The following is a 20,831-nucleotide window of genomic DNA, read 5'->3' as shown; positions in this document are numbered from 1 at the left end:
CGTAAAAACTGAATATTGGTAGAAGGAAAGCTTGGGATGGATTCTCCGTTTGAAAAGTGTTGACTAATTTATGCTTTTGTGTTTAGGGTTTTCTTTGAGGTTGCCAAAATGGCCCCCATGGACATGTTAAGCCTGGAAGAGGCCCTGAAGAGCTAACCTTGGAAAGAAGAGCTGCACTTTCAATGAAGTTCTTTTGGCTGGCTCCACTTTGTATATAGATTGTAAATTCATATATATGTTTTAAATATTCAAGTGTTCTGTCTTAAGTTAAACTAAATTGTTGTTGTAAATATTTTCTTACTCAGATGTTGACTTGTAGACCACATATAAGCTGTATTGGAGGTTCGCAGAGGCGGGGTAAAAAAAAACCATGAGATTTGTAAATAAATATGTGAGGACTGTTCTTAATAGTGGTTCTTTCATTACTCCAGGTCTGGAAACAGGATATTTTATTGCACTGAGTTTGACTGATCTCACTTTCTGGTACCAGATAGATTGTTTTACCTTCTAAATGTCTTTTTTCTTTACTCTTATTCCAGACTGAAATGCATCATTAGTTGTGTTGGAAACCGGGCAACCGGGTTAGAAGTCACCAGGTTCCCAGCACAGTGGTAGCTTGGCTCGAGCGGTTGGGGGTCAGGCACCGTGTTAAGCGTACGTCACACCCTGACAATAACCATGCGTTCATCCGTTCCAAAAACGACACTACACCGTAAAAATTATGGAAGTAAAGATGAAAATATATATGTCTATCTTATTTTCTCTTAGTTGCAGGCTTCACATCATAAATACAATACAATAGGATTTTCCTTCAAAAGAGCAGGTCAAATAAACAATGCTACTTCAGAATTTCAACAAATGGGTTCAGGTCATCATTAAGCAAAGAATAAATAGATGTGCAATAAATACAGACTGCAAATAAATACTGTCAGACAATAAATACAGTGCAAGAATAAATTAGTGGAAGACAATAAATAAAGCACCTTCAATAAATAAGGTAAAGCAATCAATGACAATTACAGATCAGATCACTTTCATGAGGTCACTTGGTCTTACTTTGCCCATACCCAGCTTGTGGTCATTTGGATGGCATGGGGGTGTCCCACCTAGATTGGTCAAGGCTGGGGCTTAAACTGGGGCAGAACAAGGGTAACCTAAAGATCTGGCCCTCCAAACTACACAGCCCTTTATGGAGGTCACAGTACCAGTCTCAGTTCACCCCTGGCACTCCCAGGCTGGTCCTAACACCCCTCTAACCCCAAGGATGATCTTTGGGGCTCCACGGGGCCTCAGACGCCCCCTCTACCACTTACTGTCCCTTCTTCGACGATCGGCGCCGTGTCGACGCCGTGAGGCGGCTCCGGTTCGATGTCGCTGGGCGGCCTCGACTCGATGTCGCCGGGCGGCCTCGACTCGATGTCGCCTTCCGGCGTCGCACGGACACGGTCTCCCCGCTTCCGGGTGTCTCCGGAGTGCGATCTCTACTCCCGACCTCCGGCGCGCTTCACCTCAGGTGACTCCTTACTCGACCTCTGACGGCTCCGGGTACGACGTCTGCTTTCTGTCAGCGCCGCTTCTCTACCTCAGGCCCCAGGTCTCCAGGCTTCTCGACGTCAGGACTCCAGGAGGACACCACTGAACAGGTCAGGAACTTGCTGTTCTTCCTCTTTAAGGCCTGTTCCAAATGTTCAGATCCTTAAGATGGTTCTTCTGGTCTTGGTCCCACACAGGGCTTTAGGCTGGGCTTGGTCAGTAGGGACTAGCATCAAGGGTGGGTTTCTGGACCCCACTCCAAGCACTGGTTTCCACCCCTGCTGCCTTACTCCGACCTCCTTCTATCTCTGTCCTCTCTCCTCTCCAGTCAGATGCCAACTGCCACCCTGAGATGGCCTCCCAACATTCTAAACTGCCTCCCACTATCACAGGATTCTAGAATGTTCCAGGAGGTTCTAGAAACCTCCAGTAAGTTCTGGTTATGTCACAGGTGACAATGGATGGCCACCATTTTGTGTCTCAGGCACTCAGACAGAAGTTCCAGGGGTAGGGAAAATGGCTCCCTGACCCTGCATCAACACTAACAAGTCTGGTGGATAACAGGGTTTGAGGCAGACGTGAGACAAAATAATGATGAGGAGGGACCACCCAAAGGGCTGACAGGTCTAACAAGTTGTGACATGATTGGCAGCAAAATGCTTGCTTATCTAGTTCCTTTTTGATGAGATGTTTACTTCTTGTCTGCTTTCACTGTAGCAGATTAGGTCAATTTAACTCACTGCCATTCCTGTTCATTTTACATATTCTTAGCCCCACTTTAAGTTGGGTGTATGTCAGTCTTTTACGATAAACAAAATGACATCTGCTAACTTCAAACCTGTGGTTTTTTTGCAGTACAATGCATGTTGCTTTTGATTTGAATGAATAATCTTAGAAATCCTACTTGCAGGTGCTTGTATAGCAGTGGGTGATTTACTATATTTTTGGTATAATTAGTGCGTAAAGATCATACTAGGCCGGGAACTATTCATTTAGTCAACCACCTACTTGGGTTCTTCTGAATGATTCTTACCATCTCTTGAGGTTTTATCATCTTTTATACAACCAAGCAATCTAAGCCTAGGATAAACTTTGCCTTTCTGGATTAGCTGGCACAAGCTATGTCCACTCCCATTTCTAGCATGGAATCCATCTTTCAAAGGTCACTTTTTTTGTGCAAAAACAAAAAAGGAGCTCTCCTAGACTAGACAAACTTTTTTTTATTTTGTTAACTTGTTGGCAGGTCAGCAGAAGGAAATTCTTGCTTTTTGCCTATACCTTAATTCAAGGGTCCTGTAATGTAAGCGCTTCAGGTGCATTATTGTTTGGCATCCATACTCTGACTTCAAGTTTTTGTTCTCTAGCGATACGTCTATTAACTATTATTTTATCAATTTCAGTTTTTTTTTTCCCCCCTGAATCTCAAGATATGCTGGGGTCTCACTTGGCCACTTGCTGGGAATTTTCCTAATCGTCTTTGGTGTGGGTTCTGCTCACGGACCTCCGTATGTGCATTTTCTGAATGAGCTTCTATGCTGTCAGCAGATTCATTTTAACGTTGGCTCCATTATTGGCTGGGGTTTTTTTTTTTTTTTTACTCCTAGATAATGTCCTGTTGTCAGTCACTCAAATTACTTATTGTCTATATTCTACCTTAATCATTTACATGCTCGAATTTTTTGTTTTTGTAAAGTGCCTTTAAAAAGCTTCAGTGACTTGTGTACGGTTTGTAATTGTTTTTTTTATCTGAAACAAACACGTTAGTTATAGATTCCTTACCTTAGATTCCTTACCTTAGAATTACCCCCAGGCGTCCGACTAGTTCCGGAAAGTTTTTTCGTCAGCAGTATCTCTGCGCGTCGGAAGGTGGCGTCGGTCGGCTCCACGTCCGGAGTCGTGGCTGTCGGGATGACGTCGCAGCAGCTACTTGGACGCCACCCTCGTGTGCTGGCGTTCTTCATTTTTCCGCACCAGCCAGCGCAGATTTGTGAAGAGCGGTACCTCAGTCAATTTTTGCCTAACTTTTTCTCGACTTTAGTAGACTTCTTGTTTTGAGTCTCCGACTCCAAATAGGTGCACAAGGGATGCCCGGTTTCAAGGCCTGTGTTTCCTGTAACCAACTGATGTCGGTGACAGATCCGCACAGCTTGTGCCTCTTTTGGCTGTAGCATGACCACTACCCCAAGTCCTTCTTCTTTGTGGGAGCGGTCCTGAAAGCTGCTTGAACATCGGCAGTCGGCTCCGCACCATTTGAGGTCACGGTCGAGAGGGAGGTCGGGGGACTGGTCGCGGAGCCACCACCATTCCCGTTCGAAGTCTTCGCTCTCTGGGTCGGGTAAGTCGAAGCATAAGAAGTCGACGAAGCATCGTCACTCTTCAACTTATTCTCCTCGTCGGTCGATCTGACGAGGCACGCGGGTGGTGCCTCTCCAGCGGCTGCGCGCGGAGCCCGTAGGGTCAACTCAGTTTCCCCTCTTTCCGGGACCCGGAGCGACCCCTGCCCAGCTTCGTACGTTCTACGAGGTGATGCATGCCATCTTTGGGTGGACCGACTCTGCCGGCGCGCCTTCGGGCCCCGTGGACTTGGTTGGGGGGGGGGGGGCCTTTGCTGCTGGCGGTTTTGGCGCCACATGCCCCCCCCTTAGATCAGGCCTAGATCCAAATCGGCGCCGGTTGACCTCGTTACGCCTCCACTGGTGCTGCTTCTAAGGGCACCACTACCGCGTTCGAAGCCGGTTGGCCCCGGCCCCCATCCTGACGTGGGCAAGGAGTCTGACCCGGCGCTGGGTGGGGTTTTTGTGCCCCTGTTCACTCCTGGAGCCTCTTTTCAACCTGAGTGGCACCCAGACGAGGAGGACTGGGAGGGGTCAGGGGACCCTTTAACAGATCAGCTAGGTTCTGACCAGGACTGGAGAGAGGAACTGGGGGGTGCCAGTGATTTGGACACCTCCACTGACCTTGGCATGTTGGCACCTCCTACCGTGGCTATGGAGGAGGGAGCGTTATACGCAGTGGTGTTGCGTAGGGCAGCCGAGGCTCTCAACCTTGAGCTTCCTACGGTGGTGGTCAGGACTAACCTCCTGAGAGAGGTGTTTCAACCGGCTGCGAGCTATTCGGAGCCCTTGCTGCCGTTTAACGAGGCCCTCACAGACTTCCTTTTGGGCACGTGGTCCAGGCCCAACACTGTGGCTCCCATGGACAGGATGATTGACCGACGCCACCGCCCATCTCCGGGCGCCCCACTTTACTCCCCCAAAATCCCTCCCCCCCCCCCCCCCCACCCGGAAAGCTTGGTAATTCAAGCTTCCATTACCAAGAGCGCCTTCCGTGCCGCTCCACCGGAAAGGGAATCCAAGAAGATGGACCACCTTGGCAAGAACATTTTCTCTTCCGCCAGCTTAGGACTGCGGTCCGTAAACACTGCATGTCTCTTGCTCCGTTATTCGCACTCAGTGTGGGATACGGTGGGGCAAGTGCTGCCTCAGTGTCCGGAGGAGGCCCGGGCAGTGCTCTCACAGGCTGTTGCCACCGGGAGGGATGCAGCAAAGTTTTACAATACGTTGTGGGCTGGACACCGCCGACTCTCTGGACAGGACCATTTCAACGTCTGTAGCGCTTCGTCGCTACGCCTGGATGATGTCCACTGGCTGTCCAGAACACCTGGATGGACGTGCCCTTTGATGGCGGTCACTTTTTGGCGACAAAGCAGACAACGCCCTAGAGCGCTTCAAGGACTCATGGGCTATGGCCAAGTCCATGGGCCTCTCTACCCGCCCGGCGCAGTCTACTTTTCGCTCCCTTCGTGGCGATGGAAGGGGTGCCCCGCATGTCCCACTCAGAGCCACAGGCCGCAGCAAGTTACCCAACCTTCGCGCGGTCGGGGACGTGGAAACAATCTGCATCGTTCCGGGAGCCAGCGGGCGGGCCAGTCAACCAACCCCATCAGCCTCCATACCCTCATAGTCTGACCTTTCAGGTCCATCAAATGCCAGTGGGCGGCAGGATTCACCATCGCCTCCCCCACTGGCGCACCATCACGTCGGACAGGTGGGTTTTGCAAAAAGTCCGAAGGGGCTACTCCCTCCCCTTCGAGGCTACCCCTGCCACTGCATGTCAGAGGATCATCTGGCCCTTCTCCAGCAGGAAGTTACGGCTCTCTTAGCCAATGGAGCCATTGAGCGTGTTCCTGTCCCAGAAGTAGGTTGTGGTTGTTCCTCCAACTACTTTCTGCTCCCAAGAAGGACAAGGACCTGCGTCCTATCTTGGACCTCAGGGACGTCAATCGCTTCCTCGACCTCAGGGACGTCAATCGCTTCCTCTGGAAGGAGAAGTTCAAGATGTTGACGCTTGCTCAGGTCTGGTCTGCCCTCGACCCGGGAGACTGCAGGTAGCGTTGGACTTGTAGGATGCTTATTTTCACATTCTCGTCCTGCTGGCCCACCGGCGTTACCTGCGGTTTGTAGTAGAGTAGGATCTGCTTCTTATGGTTACCCCCCCCACACACACTTTTTGCTGATGTTTCAATGTTTTTCGACTTTAGTCTGGTTGGGACCCTGCTATTCAGGGCCCCAGCCTAGCTGCTTCCTCTCTAAATTGATTGCATGTACTTTAGGTACACTCCAGATTGGATTCTGGGGTACCCTTATAAGTCCCTAGTATATGGTTTACTATGTACCCAGGGTATAGGTACCCCAGAGGCCTACCAGGGGCTGCAGCATGTATTGTGCCACCCCTGGGAAGCCATTTAAATTGACACAACCGGCCTGCTATAGCAGCCTGTGTAAGGTGGTGTATGCACCCCGTACTGAGATATAGGTTACCTATATCTCTCCTTATCCCTGCACATGTAAGCCGATCAGTCACCCCTATGGCAGGCCTTAACAATCCTGAAGGCAGGGTTCTGGGTTTCATGTGAGAGGGTGCCCATGCATGAGCAGAGCCCCTCTGCAGCTTTCGGAACCTTTATTCCAGGGTTGTTTGTGATGCAGCCAAACCATATACTCTTAAGTGCATTATAACCTCGCGGTAAATGCTATCTTTGGAATGGCTGCATGGAACTATGTTGTGTTTGGTGTCAAACACCTTGGAATCATACCCCCACACCAGTAACTGGTGTGGGAGTATGATCCCACCCTTTTAGAGGGAGAGACATGACAGCACCGGTATTCCCGGTACCAGCTTAACAGACCCTGTCATTACAAAATGGATGCTGCCAGCCACAGACACAAGTCTGCCCTCCTGCTGCTGGACGAAACTCCGGCAGGGGAGGCCTCGACAATAGGTTTCCTGTCACAGGGGGTGTAACCACCTCCCAAATAGGCTTTAGTGTATTGGGGCTGGGTGGGTTCACTCAGAGTGCTTTGTCTGCACTGGGAGCACATTTGGTGTCCCTGTGCATAGTCCAGCTCAAACCGATTGCAGGGGCTACCAGCCCCTGCTCTGGCACGAAACTGGACAAAGGAAATGGGTGTAGCCACCCCTCTTTACTGACCCTCCCATAGGTGGGTCCCCAGAGTTTGTCCCACCCCTTCCTTGGGTATAAAGTAGGAACCCCGGACAACAGGACTGTAGATTTACCTGGACAAAACTCTGCTACAGAATCCCAGAACTTCTACTACCTACACGATGTTGGATGACCGAAGAATCTCCCTTGGATTAAAGGAGTTACTCCTCTTCATGGCAGGCACCAAAGACGCATCTGTCCGGTTTGCATCAATGTTGCTCCCAAAGGACACAGACTATTTTGCAACACAGGAGGTGGGTTTCCAAGCTTCCCAGAGGCCAATTCGTCCTCTCAGCAACTTTGAGATCCAAAACCCTCATGGGGACCGTGCAACCTGAACCCCTGTGGACCGTGACCATTTGCAGCAGCATATGCTTCTTGGCAATCCCTGAGGCGGTGCTTTGGGCTACTTGTAGTCCAGACCCCGAGCAGTGATTCCACCGAAGATTGCTGGCCTACACTCCTCTAGTGACCCGTGGGCTGGTATCTAGTGATTTCTCTCGAAGTCCCTTTGCGATCCCTTGTCTGTCGACTTGTGGGTCCCTAACGTTCAACGGGCTTTCCTGGTTGCTCCAGATGTGCCCTGACTCCATCGCTTGGGGAGTCCACAGGACCTTGCTGGTCCACACCGAAGCCATTTTTCTCACCGCGTGGGTTGCTGTTGCCAAGACTTGTTGGTCTCCAATCTGGAAACTGACCCCCCAGCACTCTACATCCTTCGTGGGACAGCTTGCCTGTCGACTGTGGTCGTCGACGCCTCCTGGTCCGCATGGCATTGGAGTCCAGCTGCACCTCTTCGCACCTGAAACACCCGACATCGGTGGGCATTCGTCTATCGTGCCCCTGGTCACTGGCAAGTGACCCAGACTCTGTCCCCTCTGCTTTCAGGTTCTTCACATCTTCGATCCAGGCTTGGATCACACCGGACACTTCTCCTTTCTACAGCAGCAGCACATCGCCATTGAAATCAATGACGATTCCCAACACCATTTGACACCTATGCACCCGACTTCCCTGGGTGAGGTAACACGAGTACTCCGGTGCTCCCGTGGGTGCTGGCCCTAGAACCCCCCCCCCCCCCCCCCCCCCCCCCCAAGTCTAAAAGGGTTTGCTCAAAGTCTTCTAAGTGTCCTTATTCTTTAAAATTCCAACCGCGACTTTCCTATTGAATTGTATGGGGCTCGCGGCTGTATTCTCACACTGCACATGTCTCCCGTGGGTCTTCTGTGTCACTGCTTTGGGTGGTTCCTTGGGGTCCCAGCGATTCTACATGCTCTAGGCACTGTGTATGGTCAAGTTGTGATTCTTGTACCACTTAATATATGGTTTGGTCTCCCCACCCCCCCCCCCCCCCACCGGGGGCCATTGTATATTGTGTTATTTACTGTCGTTTAATAACTGTTATTGTGTGCCTTGCTCGCTGACTTCATAAAGAGGTTAGTAGAGTGTTTAGAAATAAATACCTATATTTTAAATGTATATCGCCTACTGGCGGTCGCCAGTAGGTAGTTATAGTTAGAACCTATTTTCCAAAGGAAAAGCATTTTTGGAGTAGTTTGACGAATAAATGTGAAATTTTCAAAACTAGTGGGGCGCACCGGTCAGCTCCTGTCTTGAAAGTTTCAGGGTGATTCGGCAAGCGGGCCAGAGATAAAAAAGGGGGGGGTCCCAAAACGTGTTTTCTGTTATTTTCCATAGGAAACTTTAGACACGGCTACAGCCAGAACTGCTGAACGGAATTATACCAAATTTTGCTAAAAGGTAGCCCTTGGTTCAGAAAGAGCCCTTTTTCGGTCTCGCCGATTCAGCACGCATGCGTTGCTCGGAGAGACATTTTGTAGATGAGTTTTCAAAGTGCTGCTGGCTGGCCTAGAGCCTGCGTTCACGCGTGCTTGCACGCACGCGCGAGCCTGCCGCCAGCAGTCTTTCACGGGTCATTAGAACCGGGATGACTATCACTTTCGCATAAGTGAAGAAATAGAAAAAAAATCTTGCTTTACTTTTGCTATAATCCCGGCACCCACGCTTTACTTTTAATGTCCAAAGTAAAGCGACAGTGGCGCGATGCTTGTTATCGCGCGCGCGGCCAATGCTTGTTGTCATTGCAGAGTGCCCTGTTTTTGGTAGCTTCAAAGTCAGCAGCTCTCATGGTTTCTTGCTCTTCACTTACCCGTCTCAGCTTGCAGTTCCCTTAATCTTCACTTAATCTTCCCGGTACCATCCCACACATGACCACCTCCCACCACTGCTGCTTGTGTTTGCTTTTACTTTACCCAGCACAGTTTCCTGCTCGTCTGCCTCTGGACTTGGTCAGCCCCGGCACGCAGCTTCCTTTCTTTAGCCGTTTCTCTACAAAACTGAGGACTGTATGCTTTGCTGGCAAGAAACCCCCAGGACATAAGATTGCTTTCAAACTGCCAACACAGCCGTTAGTAGCTCTGTATGCATAAACCCTTCCAGCTTCCCAAACCCATTCAGCGCACAGCTAATCATCAAAATGCACTTTTTAAAAAGAACATATTTTATCTAGATGTGCACCGCGCTTCATGTTGGCGCACAGCGCCACTTTTTAGATTACACTACAGTGGCATTTTTTAATTACACTACAGGGGCAGGCAAATGGAGCTTCTATTATGCTCTGCTTCGGGCCGCTTATTGCCCCTTAATCTCCCCAACGCCGCCCCCACACTATCATCTCCCAACGTCGCTGCTTGTGTTGATCTGGCGCTCTGGGGGATCGTACACTCGCTCACGCTGCTTGCTCGGGCACACAATTTCCGTTAACACGTGTTCAGTGACAACTTGCATCATCCTGCACCTAGGCTCACCCTCCTGCATGCCTTTGGGATGGGAATCAAACCAGAGTGGTTCCAGCCTTACCGGATTGCGATCCACAGGCTTAGGCGTTTTGTTTGTCTCCACAATGGCATATATCTGGGGGCACTACATCTTGTTACGGGGTAGAACCTCAACAAAGACCCTGCTAGGTTAATGGAAAAGTACACTGAATGACCATAATAACTGTTAGAGGTTTGAAGATGTTCCTGTGACGGCATTTCTTACCGTATAACCTATGAAAGGAACGCAGATACACTGTGACCTACACATTTATAGTGAATCAAGTGTTTATTTCGTGATCTGTTGCATTGCCTGCCCTGAAGGTCTTTGTCTTTTATGCCTTTCAAAGTCAGTATAATAAGTACTATATGATATTCTCGGTTAGTATGCATAGTAATAATGGGCTTTCTGCAAACCTCGGCAGCTTAAAAATCTGTATTGAAAAATGCTTCCTGGGCTAATGGGGCCAAGCCTTTCACATCAATCATGTTTAACAGAGCCCATTTCTGCCCACACTAGCTCCCACATGGGTGCTTAAAAAAATTATATATCCCACTGCAAGCAAATAACCAAAAGTATACCAAGAGCTCCAACTTTCACAAACGCGAGACCGATTCCATTTCAAAGGCTTGTTTAATTTCGACACTTGCACTTTATTTGACTGTACCTTCATTGGAATAGGATACCCAAAAAGTAGGAAGACATAAATTCCTTTCTTTATTAATCTTTTGGTGACCTTTTTATGCTACACTTGTACTTTGAGGTTTTTAATCCCTTTTATGCACTGTACTGTTTCGAGATGTTTTGGTATTGTCCTCTTCCTTTATGATGTACTATTATGGTTACTCGGATAACCGAAATAAAGTTTAACTTGAACTTCAAGTCCTGCAGTTCACTTTTGAGATGCAATTGTGAGCAAGGTTCCAAGAGACCAAAAAACAACAATGCTTCTGCTTGAAAGGGTATTAGGGTGGCTGGTTTATTAATTCAAAGAAATCGCCCTTAAGGGAGAACTAGGATTTCCACAAAATAGCTTCCTTCATCGTGGGATTGTCAAATATTCATTAACACTAGAATAGGAGAACTATCCCATCCCTGGAGTTTGGAGACAGCTAAACGGGGAAAAAACAACATGCAAACCAGTAGCACAGCCAGGCTTGGCCCACTAGAGTGTCTGTTCATGAGTCAATGTAGTGTGTGGCTGAAGCGTGGATTGACCTCCAGATTGCCTGGTGCAGATTTCAGCAATTGAGGCACTTTTTGCTAACCGCACCGCCTACCCTTTCTCTTCAGGAATGACCATTTATACTACCCGAAGAGTGTAGAATCTTCCTTAATATCCGCTTGATGGTTATTTTGGGAAGGAGAAGAACTGGCATAAACGTGGGGGAGGAATTTTTTGACTAGTGTATCAAATAATACTTTCTTTGAAGTTGTACTTTAGGAACCTTGACATCAAGTTTAGGCATTTGGAGTGTCTTGCAGTGTTCCAACATTACCACCGAAATGGCTGAAGAGCTAAAAGGAACAGTCTGATTATTGCAATCTGTTCTCTAGCACTACTGAACTTCTACTTTAGAGTCATCTAACCTAGTTCAAAGTTGGACAGGGGTTTAGGATATGTTTTCATACTAGTCGTACTATAATTTGTATGACAAAATTTAGAAGATTGATATCCCGAAATGCACAGAACTGGCTATCCTTAAAATACTTTGAACACTCTTGCTTTGGACACTTATCAACGATCAGCCTTTCGGATAATCAAGATAAAACAAATTACAGAGCTAGAAAAGAAATTGATCTGCCAAAGCATCTGAGAATTATAAAAAAACACCCTGTCCTCTGAATGATACACTTTTGTGATCTATGTATCCAGGATGGTTTATATGGATTATGGATTTTATTGTCAAAGTTTATCTGAAGGCCCAACAAACATGGACGATAGAAGGTATTCTGCAAATCTTAAATCGCCTTTTGAGAGGAGTACGCCTTGATCAACCATCCGTCTAAGTCTGGGAAGCCAAATAACCCTTGACATCATATTAGAGTTACCACCACTGCCATGTTTCCAGGTCCCCATTTTAAGGCGAACAGTAAAACTCTGTATAGGCAATGTTGACAGAAGACCTTAAGACCCAATTGTTCATCTTTTTACAAATTGGTATGTGAAGAAATGTGTCCTGTAAAATCACGGGCACACATCCATTCCAGTTAGGCGTAATTCTGATGCAGAGCAATCATTCTGAACTTTTCTTCCAAATCTGTATGCAGCCTTTAGGTCTAGCAATGAATCAAATTTCTTTTTTGCTTCTTTCTTTACCAACCAAAAAAATCTTATAACTTTTTCTGTGTGTTCTGATGGGTACTTCCTACCAGCTGGACCAAGACAATTTACCTCAAAAGGGTTAGTGGAACACTAGGGCATAGAAACTTGGAAAAATTATCCCTAAAGCTATTCTCAACAACATCTAATACCTACTTGTCATTTCTTAACCTCTTCCATGCAAATAGCTAGTTGACTTTAACACGTTCCACAGGCAGTCGAGCAGAGAAGTTAAGAGTGACTAGTTATTGTGTGGTGGTTGTTTGAGACTTTCTCAATGAGTCTGACTACTGCTGGCTTCCTCTGCCTGTGAATGCTTCTGCTCCTTTTGACCGTGTTTGAACCTACCGGTGGGTGACTCCTCACCACATAACTAGAGCGGTACTATCACATTCTTATTTTCTCCAAAACTTCATTCTTCTTTGGGGTGTGCAACATTTGTGTTACACAGACTTTTATCAAATGCCTTATTATTGGGCTTGGAGTAGTTTTATACTTTTTCTTAGTTTGCACATGTAACTTCTTTTATTGTGAGTGTTCATACGGTAATGAAACTGAATGTGTTATCTTTTCTAGCATTTACTATGAAAGTGCATATGTGGAGGCTTGCTACATTTTCCTCTAGGTCGACCAAGTCTTGCAAGGGATGGTATCCCAAATGACATGGAGTACAAAAAAATAAACATTTTGCCACACTTTTAAAAATAAAATTACATTTTTCACATGCTGAAAGACTTTCTTTTGACAAAATGATATGCAATATTATATGTGGCGCCCAAATTCCGATTATCAAGCAAAAACCAAAACCTAATGAACTTTGCAGTTTTTAGTATTTTTTTGCAAGAAATATGCATAGATTCAAGAAGGAAACTTGAGACTCCCTACCTTCATCTTTTAATCTGAGCACATGAGACCCGACAAGGGAAGATCCAGATAATGAGGAGATCCTAAATCTTTTATATCCTCTATGGGTGCTGTAGGGTAAAGACTTTAAGACTTCTCACTGATGCAACCACAACATCAGTGAGATCCCCACAGACCTTTTCCTATCAGTTCTCTTCCTGCCTCCACCCTATCCATACACCTGTTTTTATTCTCAGCGGTTTGTGTCTGTTACCTGGAGTGTCAGGCCTTGGTCTACTCCAACACTCGTTTAATATGGTGTCTGTCAATGTGGAGACCTCTTTAGAGAACAAGATCTGGTCACTAGTTGTTAGAAAAACACACTCCCACACCGGAAGGGTGGTGGTGTTCTCCCAGACATACTGTGGTAGCTTGGCTCGAGCGGTAAGGAAGGCACCGTGTTAAGCATACGTCATACCCACACAATAACCATGCGTGCATCCGTTCCAAAAACGACACTACACCTTAAAAATTATACTGAAAATATCTCTATCTTCTTTTCTCTTAGTTGCTGATTAAATAAATAATACAATCACAGTACACAAGGCTTTTCCTGTGGAAGGGTAAGTCAAATAAATAATACTTCAACGATTCAATAAATAAGGTCGATCATAAATAATCAGGGCATAAATATAAGTGCATTACATAAAAGGCAATTAAATATTACGAGGCAATAAATACTGCGAGAAAATAAATACTGTGCGACAATAAATACTGTGAAACAATAAATACTGTAAGGCAATAAATACTGTGAGGCAATAAATAGGATGAATACAATAAATACAGTGCTCTCAATAAATAATAAAAGCCAACAGTGACACTTGAAAATCAGTTCACATTCCTGAGGTACTATGGGATGATTTGGCCCAATCCCAGCTTGTAGAGTTTTGGATGACCTGAGGGGTGTACTACTTGGCTTGGACAAGGCTGAGGCCTAAACTGAGGTAGATCAAGGGGGAATCTAGAGATCTGGCTCTCCCACACTACACAACCCCTCTGTATTAGTCTCAGCTCACCCCTGGCACTATCAAGCTGGTTCTAGCACCTCTCTAGCCTCTAGGATGGTCTCTTAGGGCTTCACAGGGCCTTAGGCGCCCTCTATTCCACTTACTGCCCTTTTTATGAAGTTCCGACGCCGCTGGAGTCGTGTCGACGCCGGGAGGCGGTTCCGGTTCGATGTCGGCGGCCTCGGCTCAATGACAGTTCTTGTCGTCGCTGGTAGGCGGTTCCGGTTCGATGTCGACCTCCGGCGGCTCCGGAGTGCGATCTCCACTCCCGACCTCCGGTGCTCCTTTCCTCAGGTTCCAGCGACTCCGGAGTGCGATCTCCACTCCCGACCTCCGGTACGCTTCACCTCGGTCTCCGGCGACTCCGGAGGGCGGACTTCACTCCCCTGTCGACGCCGCACACTCTACCTCAGGTGACTTCCTCCTCGACCTCTGGTACTCTCCACGACCTCCGTCGGCGCCCTCTCTCGCGGCTCCGGGTACGACGTCTGCTTTCCAGTCAGCGCCGCTTCTCCACCTCGGGCTCCGGGTCTCCAGGCTTCTCGACGTCGGACTTCAGGAAGTTACCAGTAACCAGGTCAGGAACTTGCTGTTCTTTACTTTTAAGGCCTGTTCCTGCTGTCCAGGTCCTTAAGATGGTTTTTCTTGCTTTCTCCCACACAGGGCCCCAGGCTGGGCTCAGTCAGTAGGGACTAGTATCAAGGGTGGGTTTATGGACCCCACTCCAGGCACAAGTTTCCACCCCTGCTGCCTCACTCCTTCCTCCTTCAGGTTTCTGCTCCTCTCTCTTCACCAGTCAGGTGCCAACTGCCAACTCCAACTGTCAACTCTGGCTTAGCTTCCCAACATTCTAAACCGCCTCCAACTGTCCCAGGGTTCCAGAATGTTGCAGAAGGTTCTAGTAGGTTCCAGTGATGTCACAGGTGACAATGGGTGGCCACCATTTTGTGTTTCAGGCCCTCAGACAGAAGTTCCAGGGGTAGATAAAATGGCTCCCTGAATCTGCATCAATACTAAAGTCTGGTGGTTCCCAAAAAGGAAAAATTCTAACGGGGTTTGAGGCAAAAGGGGGACAAAATAAATAATGATGAGGAGGGACCACCCAAAGGGCTGACAGGTCTAACACTGGTCCAAGACCATTATGCCCTATCACATTATTATAGAAGCTGTAGGCTTGCGAGTGCTGGCCTAATGCCAGTCTGCAATTATGTTAGCTGCAGCTGTGGAATAGAAACTAGCATCTGTTGGAGGTATTTAGTACTAGCCATCCTCAGTGAGACGCCCCTCCTGTAGCAAGGACCCCCCCACCCCCATTCATCCGTGTTCTAAAACATTCAGAATTTAATTTCCAGTTTGTTGAGGCAATTTCTCCTTATGGACCCTGCAGTCAGTTGAGGTGGGTACCACAAGTGCAGAGAGGGCAGCAACATTGCACTCTCGGCATTTTACTGGAGCCCAACTTAACAGTGGTCTGTCCTTTCTTTTCCCTTGAAAATCCAGCTTAATGTACGTTGGAGCCCCCTTGCTGTCTTCCAATCTGCTAAAGGACATCTCATGAAGTATGCCACAATGCTCGATGTGAGAGTCCTGCAGGATGAATGTATGAACTCATCATGGCGCTTATCTTTGCTAAGATTTTTCAACAGGAGGAACACCTATCAAAAAGAGCATTATAGTGCCTGAAAAGCAGTTATTAAATAGTTCTTACTGGTTACATAAAAGAAAAAAAAACTTTCAGGAAAAAAAAAAGTTGCATTAGATTGCCAATGCTATAAAATGTCAAGTGGAGCAAAAAATTCCAGGGTAATTTACTTTATTGAAAAAAAGAATAAAACAAAATGCTATGTTCGTGAATCATACAGCAAAACACGGACTGCTAACAAGCCTTGCTGTGTATTTTGGGCCAGTGAAGCTTCTGTAATAATATTTAAAGGGATGGTGTCAGAATTCCCATAACTGAAGGGCGATACCTTGAGGCTTCAATACCATTGAAAGTTTTAAAGCAGGCATGTCTGTCAAATGTATTTTAAATGTTACTGAATTTTAGTCTAATTGGCTTTATTTAGATACAAAATGTTGCCACCTGTAGGCATGTTAAATTTATGAAATGATGGTCAAAATCAAAACTATTCTTTTAAAAGGTTTCCAAGGACTCCAAAAGTAGGCGCATATGTTCTAGCATTTATCAAAAGAGATTTAAAAAAACTCACAACAAAATGCTTAAATAGAAAATAATGAATGCTAATGAATTTTGTAGATAACAAATTCTACTCGGGTGAAATTGCATCAAACATTGACAACATAAAACAAGCAATGTTTAAAAAACATTTTTAAAAACCTTCTCAATATACCACCAAGTAAGACTTTCAAATGCTTACACATTAGACTCCTAATATTTACTCTAAAGACTGCAAGCCCTATGACAATCCATTCCATTGATCCGGATAAAGCTGGTAGCCGCCAAAGCACCTCCTACAATCCTCATCACAAGCTACACTTCCTTCAATAGAACATGTCACTCACTATAAAAATACAACTAGACCACATTGTTACTGAAAAATCATAGCCTAGGTCCCTTGGATAGTCAGTCAAAAGGTACTTTATTTCGAATTTAGTATATAAATTCATAAAAAGTCACATACATACAAAGTTGAAAAACACAGCCCAAATTTAAAACAAAAAAAAAAGTCAAGTTCCTTTGACAGGTTTAACAATCCATATCCGCTCTTGATTTCAATATAGATTTTAAAAAACGGACAAAATATATACAATCCATATGCAATAGTTGTAAAAACATTAAGGCAGGTTTAACTTGGGTAAAATTCATTTTCTTTAAGATTGGAATCAGGTTTTCCTTGAAACTGAATAAAATTTACAAAAAAACAATGTTCTAAGTTTTGTGGTGAATGACCATCACAACCACATACTGGTAACATCTGTCCCAAATGACCCACTTTAGGTCTAGCCACTAAGAGGTGGTATGTGTTGCATCTAAACCTAGTTAATACAATTTTTTCGTGGGAAGTAAGAGTAGACAGTAAGTAAGGCTCAGCAGTAGGGGTAGTTATTAAAGTGAGGTATGACCGGACACTAGGTTTGGTAAGCTCAATCCCTTCCCTTTCTTGCATCCTATAGTTCAGAAAAAAAGTTTTAAACAATGTGATATACTTTTTAAGGATCTCTTCAGGCTTGGTAAATAGAGAACCCCTTCCAATTAATTCAAATCCCCTTTTGATGTAAGTGAACCAAGGGATTCGTGCCATGTTCTCTAAAGCCAAGCAATCCCTAAGTATGTTGTGTCAAGGGTATGTCAGGGTTGAGCCAGCACTGAAGCCAAAAAATCATGGGACTCATCGCTATCTGGTCGGCTATGTAGGGTACTCCCAGTTCTTCATGAGCCACCAGGTTTGGAGTACTTTGCGGAACACATAAGTCTTTTTAGGAACTTGTTTTCCTCGACCTGTATAGGTTTTGTGTTGGGCCTAAGATCCGGGGGTAGCTTGGCTTAAGGGGGAAGGCCTATACTCTTTCACATGGTGTGCTTGCACCACACTCGTCTCGCACTCCAGCGCACCACCACCAAAAAAAAAAGACGCTACACCAAGAAGCTGGAAAAGGTGGAAAAACTTTCTTTCCTTATTTCTCGTTTCTTCTTTTCTTTTCTCTTCAGAACAAATCAATTATTACACCACCCACAGCAGTGGCTTAGCACTTTGAATAGAGTCAGTCGATTTAGTGCCGCACATAACAATGACCTGGCATGTTGAATTGAGTGAAGAACTACACAGTCGCATATGATACTGACATTACCTGGTAAAGGGTCAATAAATAATATACCACACATAGCATGAACATTGCACTGTCAAGATAGTCATTAATTACAAGGCCGCACTTAGCATGGGCACTACTTTAAATAGGGTCAATAAATAGTATGCAACACATAGCATGAACCTTGCACTGTCAAGATAATAATTAGTTACAAGGCCGCACTTAGCATGGGCACGACTTTAAATAGGGTCAATAAATAATATGCAGCACATAGCATGAACATTGCACAGTCCAGATAGTAATTAGTTACAGGGCCGCACTTAGCATGGGCACTACTTTAAATAGGGTCAATAAATAATATGCAACACAGCATGAACATTGCGCAGTCAAGATAGAAATTCGATCGCACTGAAACCCAGACCCTAGGAACCTAGCGCTTCACAGCATGACATGGCACATAGCGCTACGCATGGCAGATTAATAGCGCCTCACAGCCGGACATGTAACCCCGCGCTGTACATAGGCCCTCCAGTGAAGCGGTGCCTCCAAATTTCCAGAGCGCTTGGGGACTGGCGCTTCAGCGGGGCCCCTAGTTCCACAACATGGCCCACAGTATTCTGAGCTTCACGGTGGCAGGCGGGTCAGTTAGGGAGCTCGGCAGGCTACATATAGGGGCCCGGGTCGGTCTATCCCCTTGTCGGGGTCAGTGGAGGCCCACCCGGCTTGCGGTGCACTTCCCCGGGGGAGGGGCGAGTCCAGGGCCTCTCTCCGGCCTTCCGCCCGCCTCCCCTAGGGGTTACCTGAGTCTTCGACCCTCGCGGGTCACAGCCGTCTGCTCCGGCCCTCAGGTCTGGGCAGTGCACACTTCAGCTCCCTCCCGGCGATGTCCGGGTCGAAGGGGGATGGCGCGGGGCTCCCGGACGGGCCAGACGTGGCCTGGGAGCTCCGCTGGGTTCCAGGGATTTCCTCGCAGTGGCAGAGGTCCGCAGCCGCCAATGACACTACGGCGGGGGCGCGGCCCAACCAACCAATGGCACTAAGGCGGGGGCGGCGTTTGGCAGCCCGCCCCCGTCAGGTGATGCGAGTGTTTGGCTTCAGGCCTAGTGCGGCCCACAGGAAGACTCTGCGACGCCTCCCCCTCTCAGAGGGCCGCGCCTCCAACCACCGGGACAGCGATTCTCCTCAGGGAATCCTCAGCGGGGCGGCCCAAGTCACGGGGGCGATCTGCAGCTTAGGAGCGATCCCTCTTCACAGTCAGTTCTCCTGGGACTGCGGCGCTGATCACTTCCCCACCTCGCCCAGAACAGCAGTCAGTTTCAAGGTCTGGGCATTCCAGGGCTCTGGGCAGTAATAGAGGTATAGGGCGTTGGGCCGGTGAAGGGAACTCCCTATCTTTATGCCCTTCAGGGGTCCTGGCTGGGCAATTAGCCCTTCTTGACGGCTTGTTCCCTAAGGTCAGAGGCTACCGGTCTGGTTGGGTCAGGTCACCAGATAGAGGGCGGTGTCAACCAGGGGGATATAGCAGGCCCTTAGGACGGTCAATTTCTCCCCTTTTAGCGCACCCTCCTCCCCACTCAAGCGCCTGCCTCCTGGCTTCTCACCTCACACCATCTACCTAAAATGGCCGCCGCCCCTCACCCCTTTATAGAGCCTGGGCCCTGACTAGCCAGAGAGACCCAGAAGGTTCTGGAATCCCTCATGACAGCCTATGGCCCAGGCTCGGAGGTGACAGTTTAGGCCACCATTTTGTAGAGGAGATCTCGTTTGCCCTCCATTTTAGGGGAGCACCTTGCGCCTCATCCTCAATTAGTGAAGATGGGCACCCAGGGCCTCTATGTTAACACCAAAAAAAATATAGTGGACAGAAAAAAAATGAGAAGGGGAAGGGACACAAAGAAAAAAATTGAGGAGGGAACCACCAAAGGGGCTGACGGGTCTAACACGCGTCCCCCCCCCCCCCCCAGCTGAAAGTGGGGAGAGCTACCCAACCCCTTGGGAGTCTTCACTAAGGCGGAAATACCTGGATAGGCCGTCAGCATTGGCATGGTCCACTCCTGGGCGATGTTCCACCCTAAAGTCCATTCCCTGTAGGGAGATGGACCACCTCAACAACTTGGGATTCTCGCCCCTCATCTGCATCAGCCACCTGAGGGGTCGGTGGTCGGTCTGAACCAGGAAGTGTGAGCCAAACTGATATGGCCGCAGCTTCTTCAGAGCCCACACCACCGCAAAGGCCTCCCTCTCAATTGCACTCCACCTCTGTTCCCGGGGGAGTAGTCTCCTAAACAGGAAAACCACCGGTTGGTCCAGACCCTCGTCATTAAGTTGCGACAGCACTCCCCCGATGCCATGCTCCGACGCATCTGTTTGGACGATGAACTCCTTGGAGAAGTCAGGGGCCCTGAGAACAGGTGCCGCACACATTGCCTTTTTCAAGGTGTCAAAGGCTTGTTGACACCCCTCGGTCCAGATTACCCGTTGAGGTTGCTTTTTAGAAGTGAGCTCAGTCAAGGGGGCCACGATAGTACCGTATCCCTTGACGAAGCGTCGGTAGTAGCCAGTGAGGCCCAAGAAGGCTCGAACCTCCGTCTGAGTCTTGGGGGGGTTCCCAGGCCATGATGGTTTCGATTTTGGCCTGGAGGGGTTGCACCTTGCCCCGACCCACCAAGTGACCGAGGTACACTACCGACCCCTGCCCGATCTGGCACTTACTGGCCTTGATCGTCGGACCCGCCTGCTGCAAGGCCTGAAGGACAGCCTGAAGGTGACACAAATGGTCCTCCAAGCTGCGGCTGAAGACAGCGATGTCATCCAGGTACGCAACCGAAAAGGCCTCCATCCCAGAGAGGACCTGGTTCACCAGCCGCTGGAACGTGGCAGGGGCGTTCTTGAGCCCAAAGGGCATCACACAGAACTGGTAGTGACCCTCAGGTGTGGAGAAGGCTGACCTTTCCTT

At 47.7% G+C, this 20,831-nt stretch overlaps 1 protein-coding gene across 1 annotated transcript in view; it reads left to right on the top strand.

Annotated features, from left to right (window-relative positions):
• Positions 1 to 403, top strand: part of CCNB3 (cyclin B3) — a 29,603-nt gene extending 29,200 nt beyond the window's left edge. Inside the window, exon 12 of the mRNA XM_085630714.1 lies at positions 87 to 403. Within this exon, the coding sequence (XP_085486840.1) occupies positions 87 to 156 (70 nt within the window). The 3' untranslated portion in view covers positions 157 to 403. The remainder of the gene's footprint in view (positions 1 to 86) is intronic.
• Positions 404 to 20,831: the final 20,428 nt, after the last annotated feature.

The sequence above is a fragment of the Triturus cristatus genome, chromosome 10 (assembly GCF_964204655.1).
Source record: "Triturus cristatus chromosome 10, aTriCri1.1, whole genome shotgun sequence".
Taxonomy (NCBI): Eukaryota; Metazoa; Chordata; class Amphibia; order Caudata; family Salamandridae; genus Triturus; species Triturus cristatus.
Note: the sequence above shows the minus strand (reverse complement) of the source record. Positions and strands in the feature narration are given on the sequence as shown.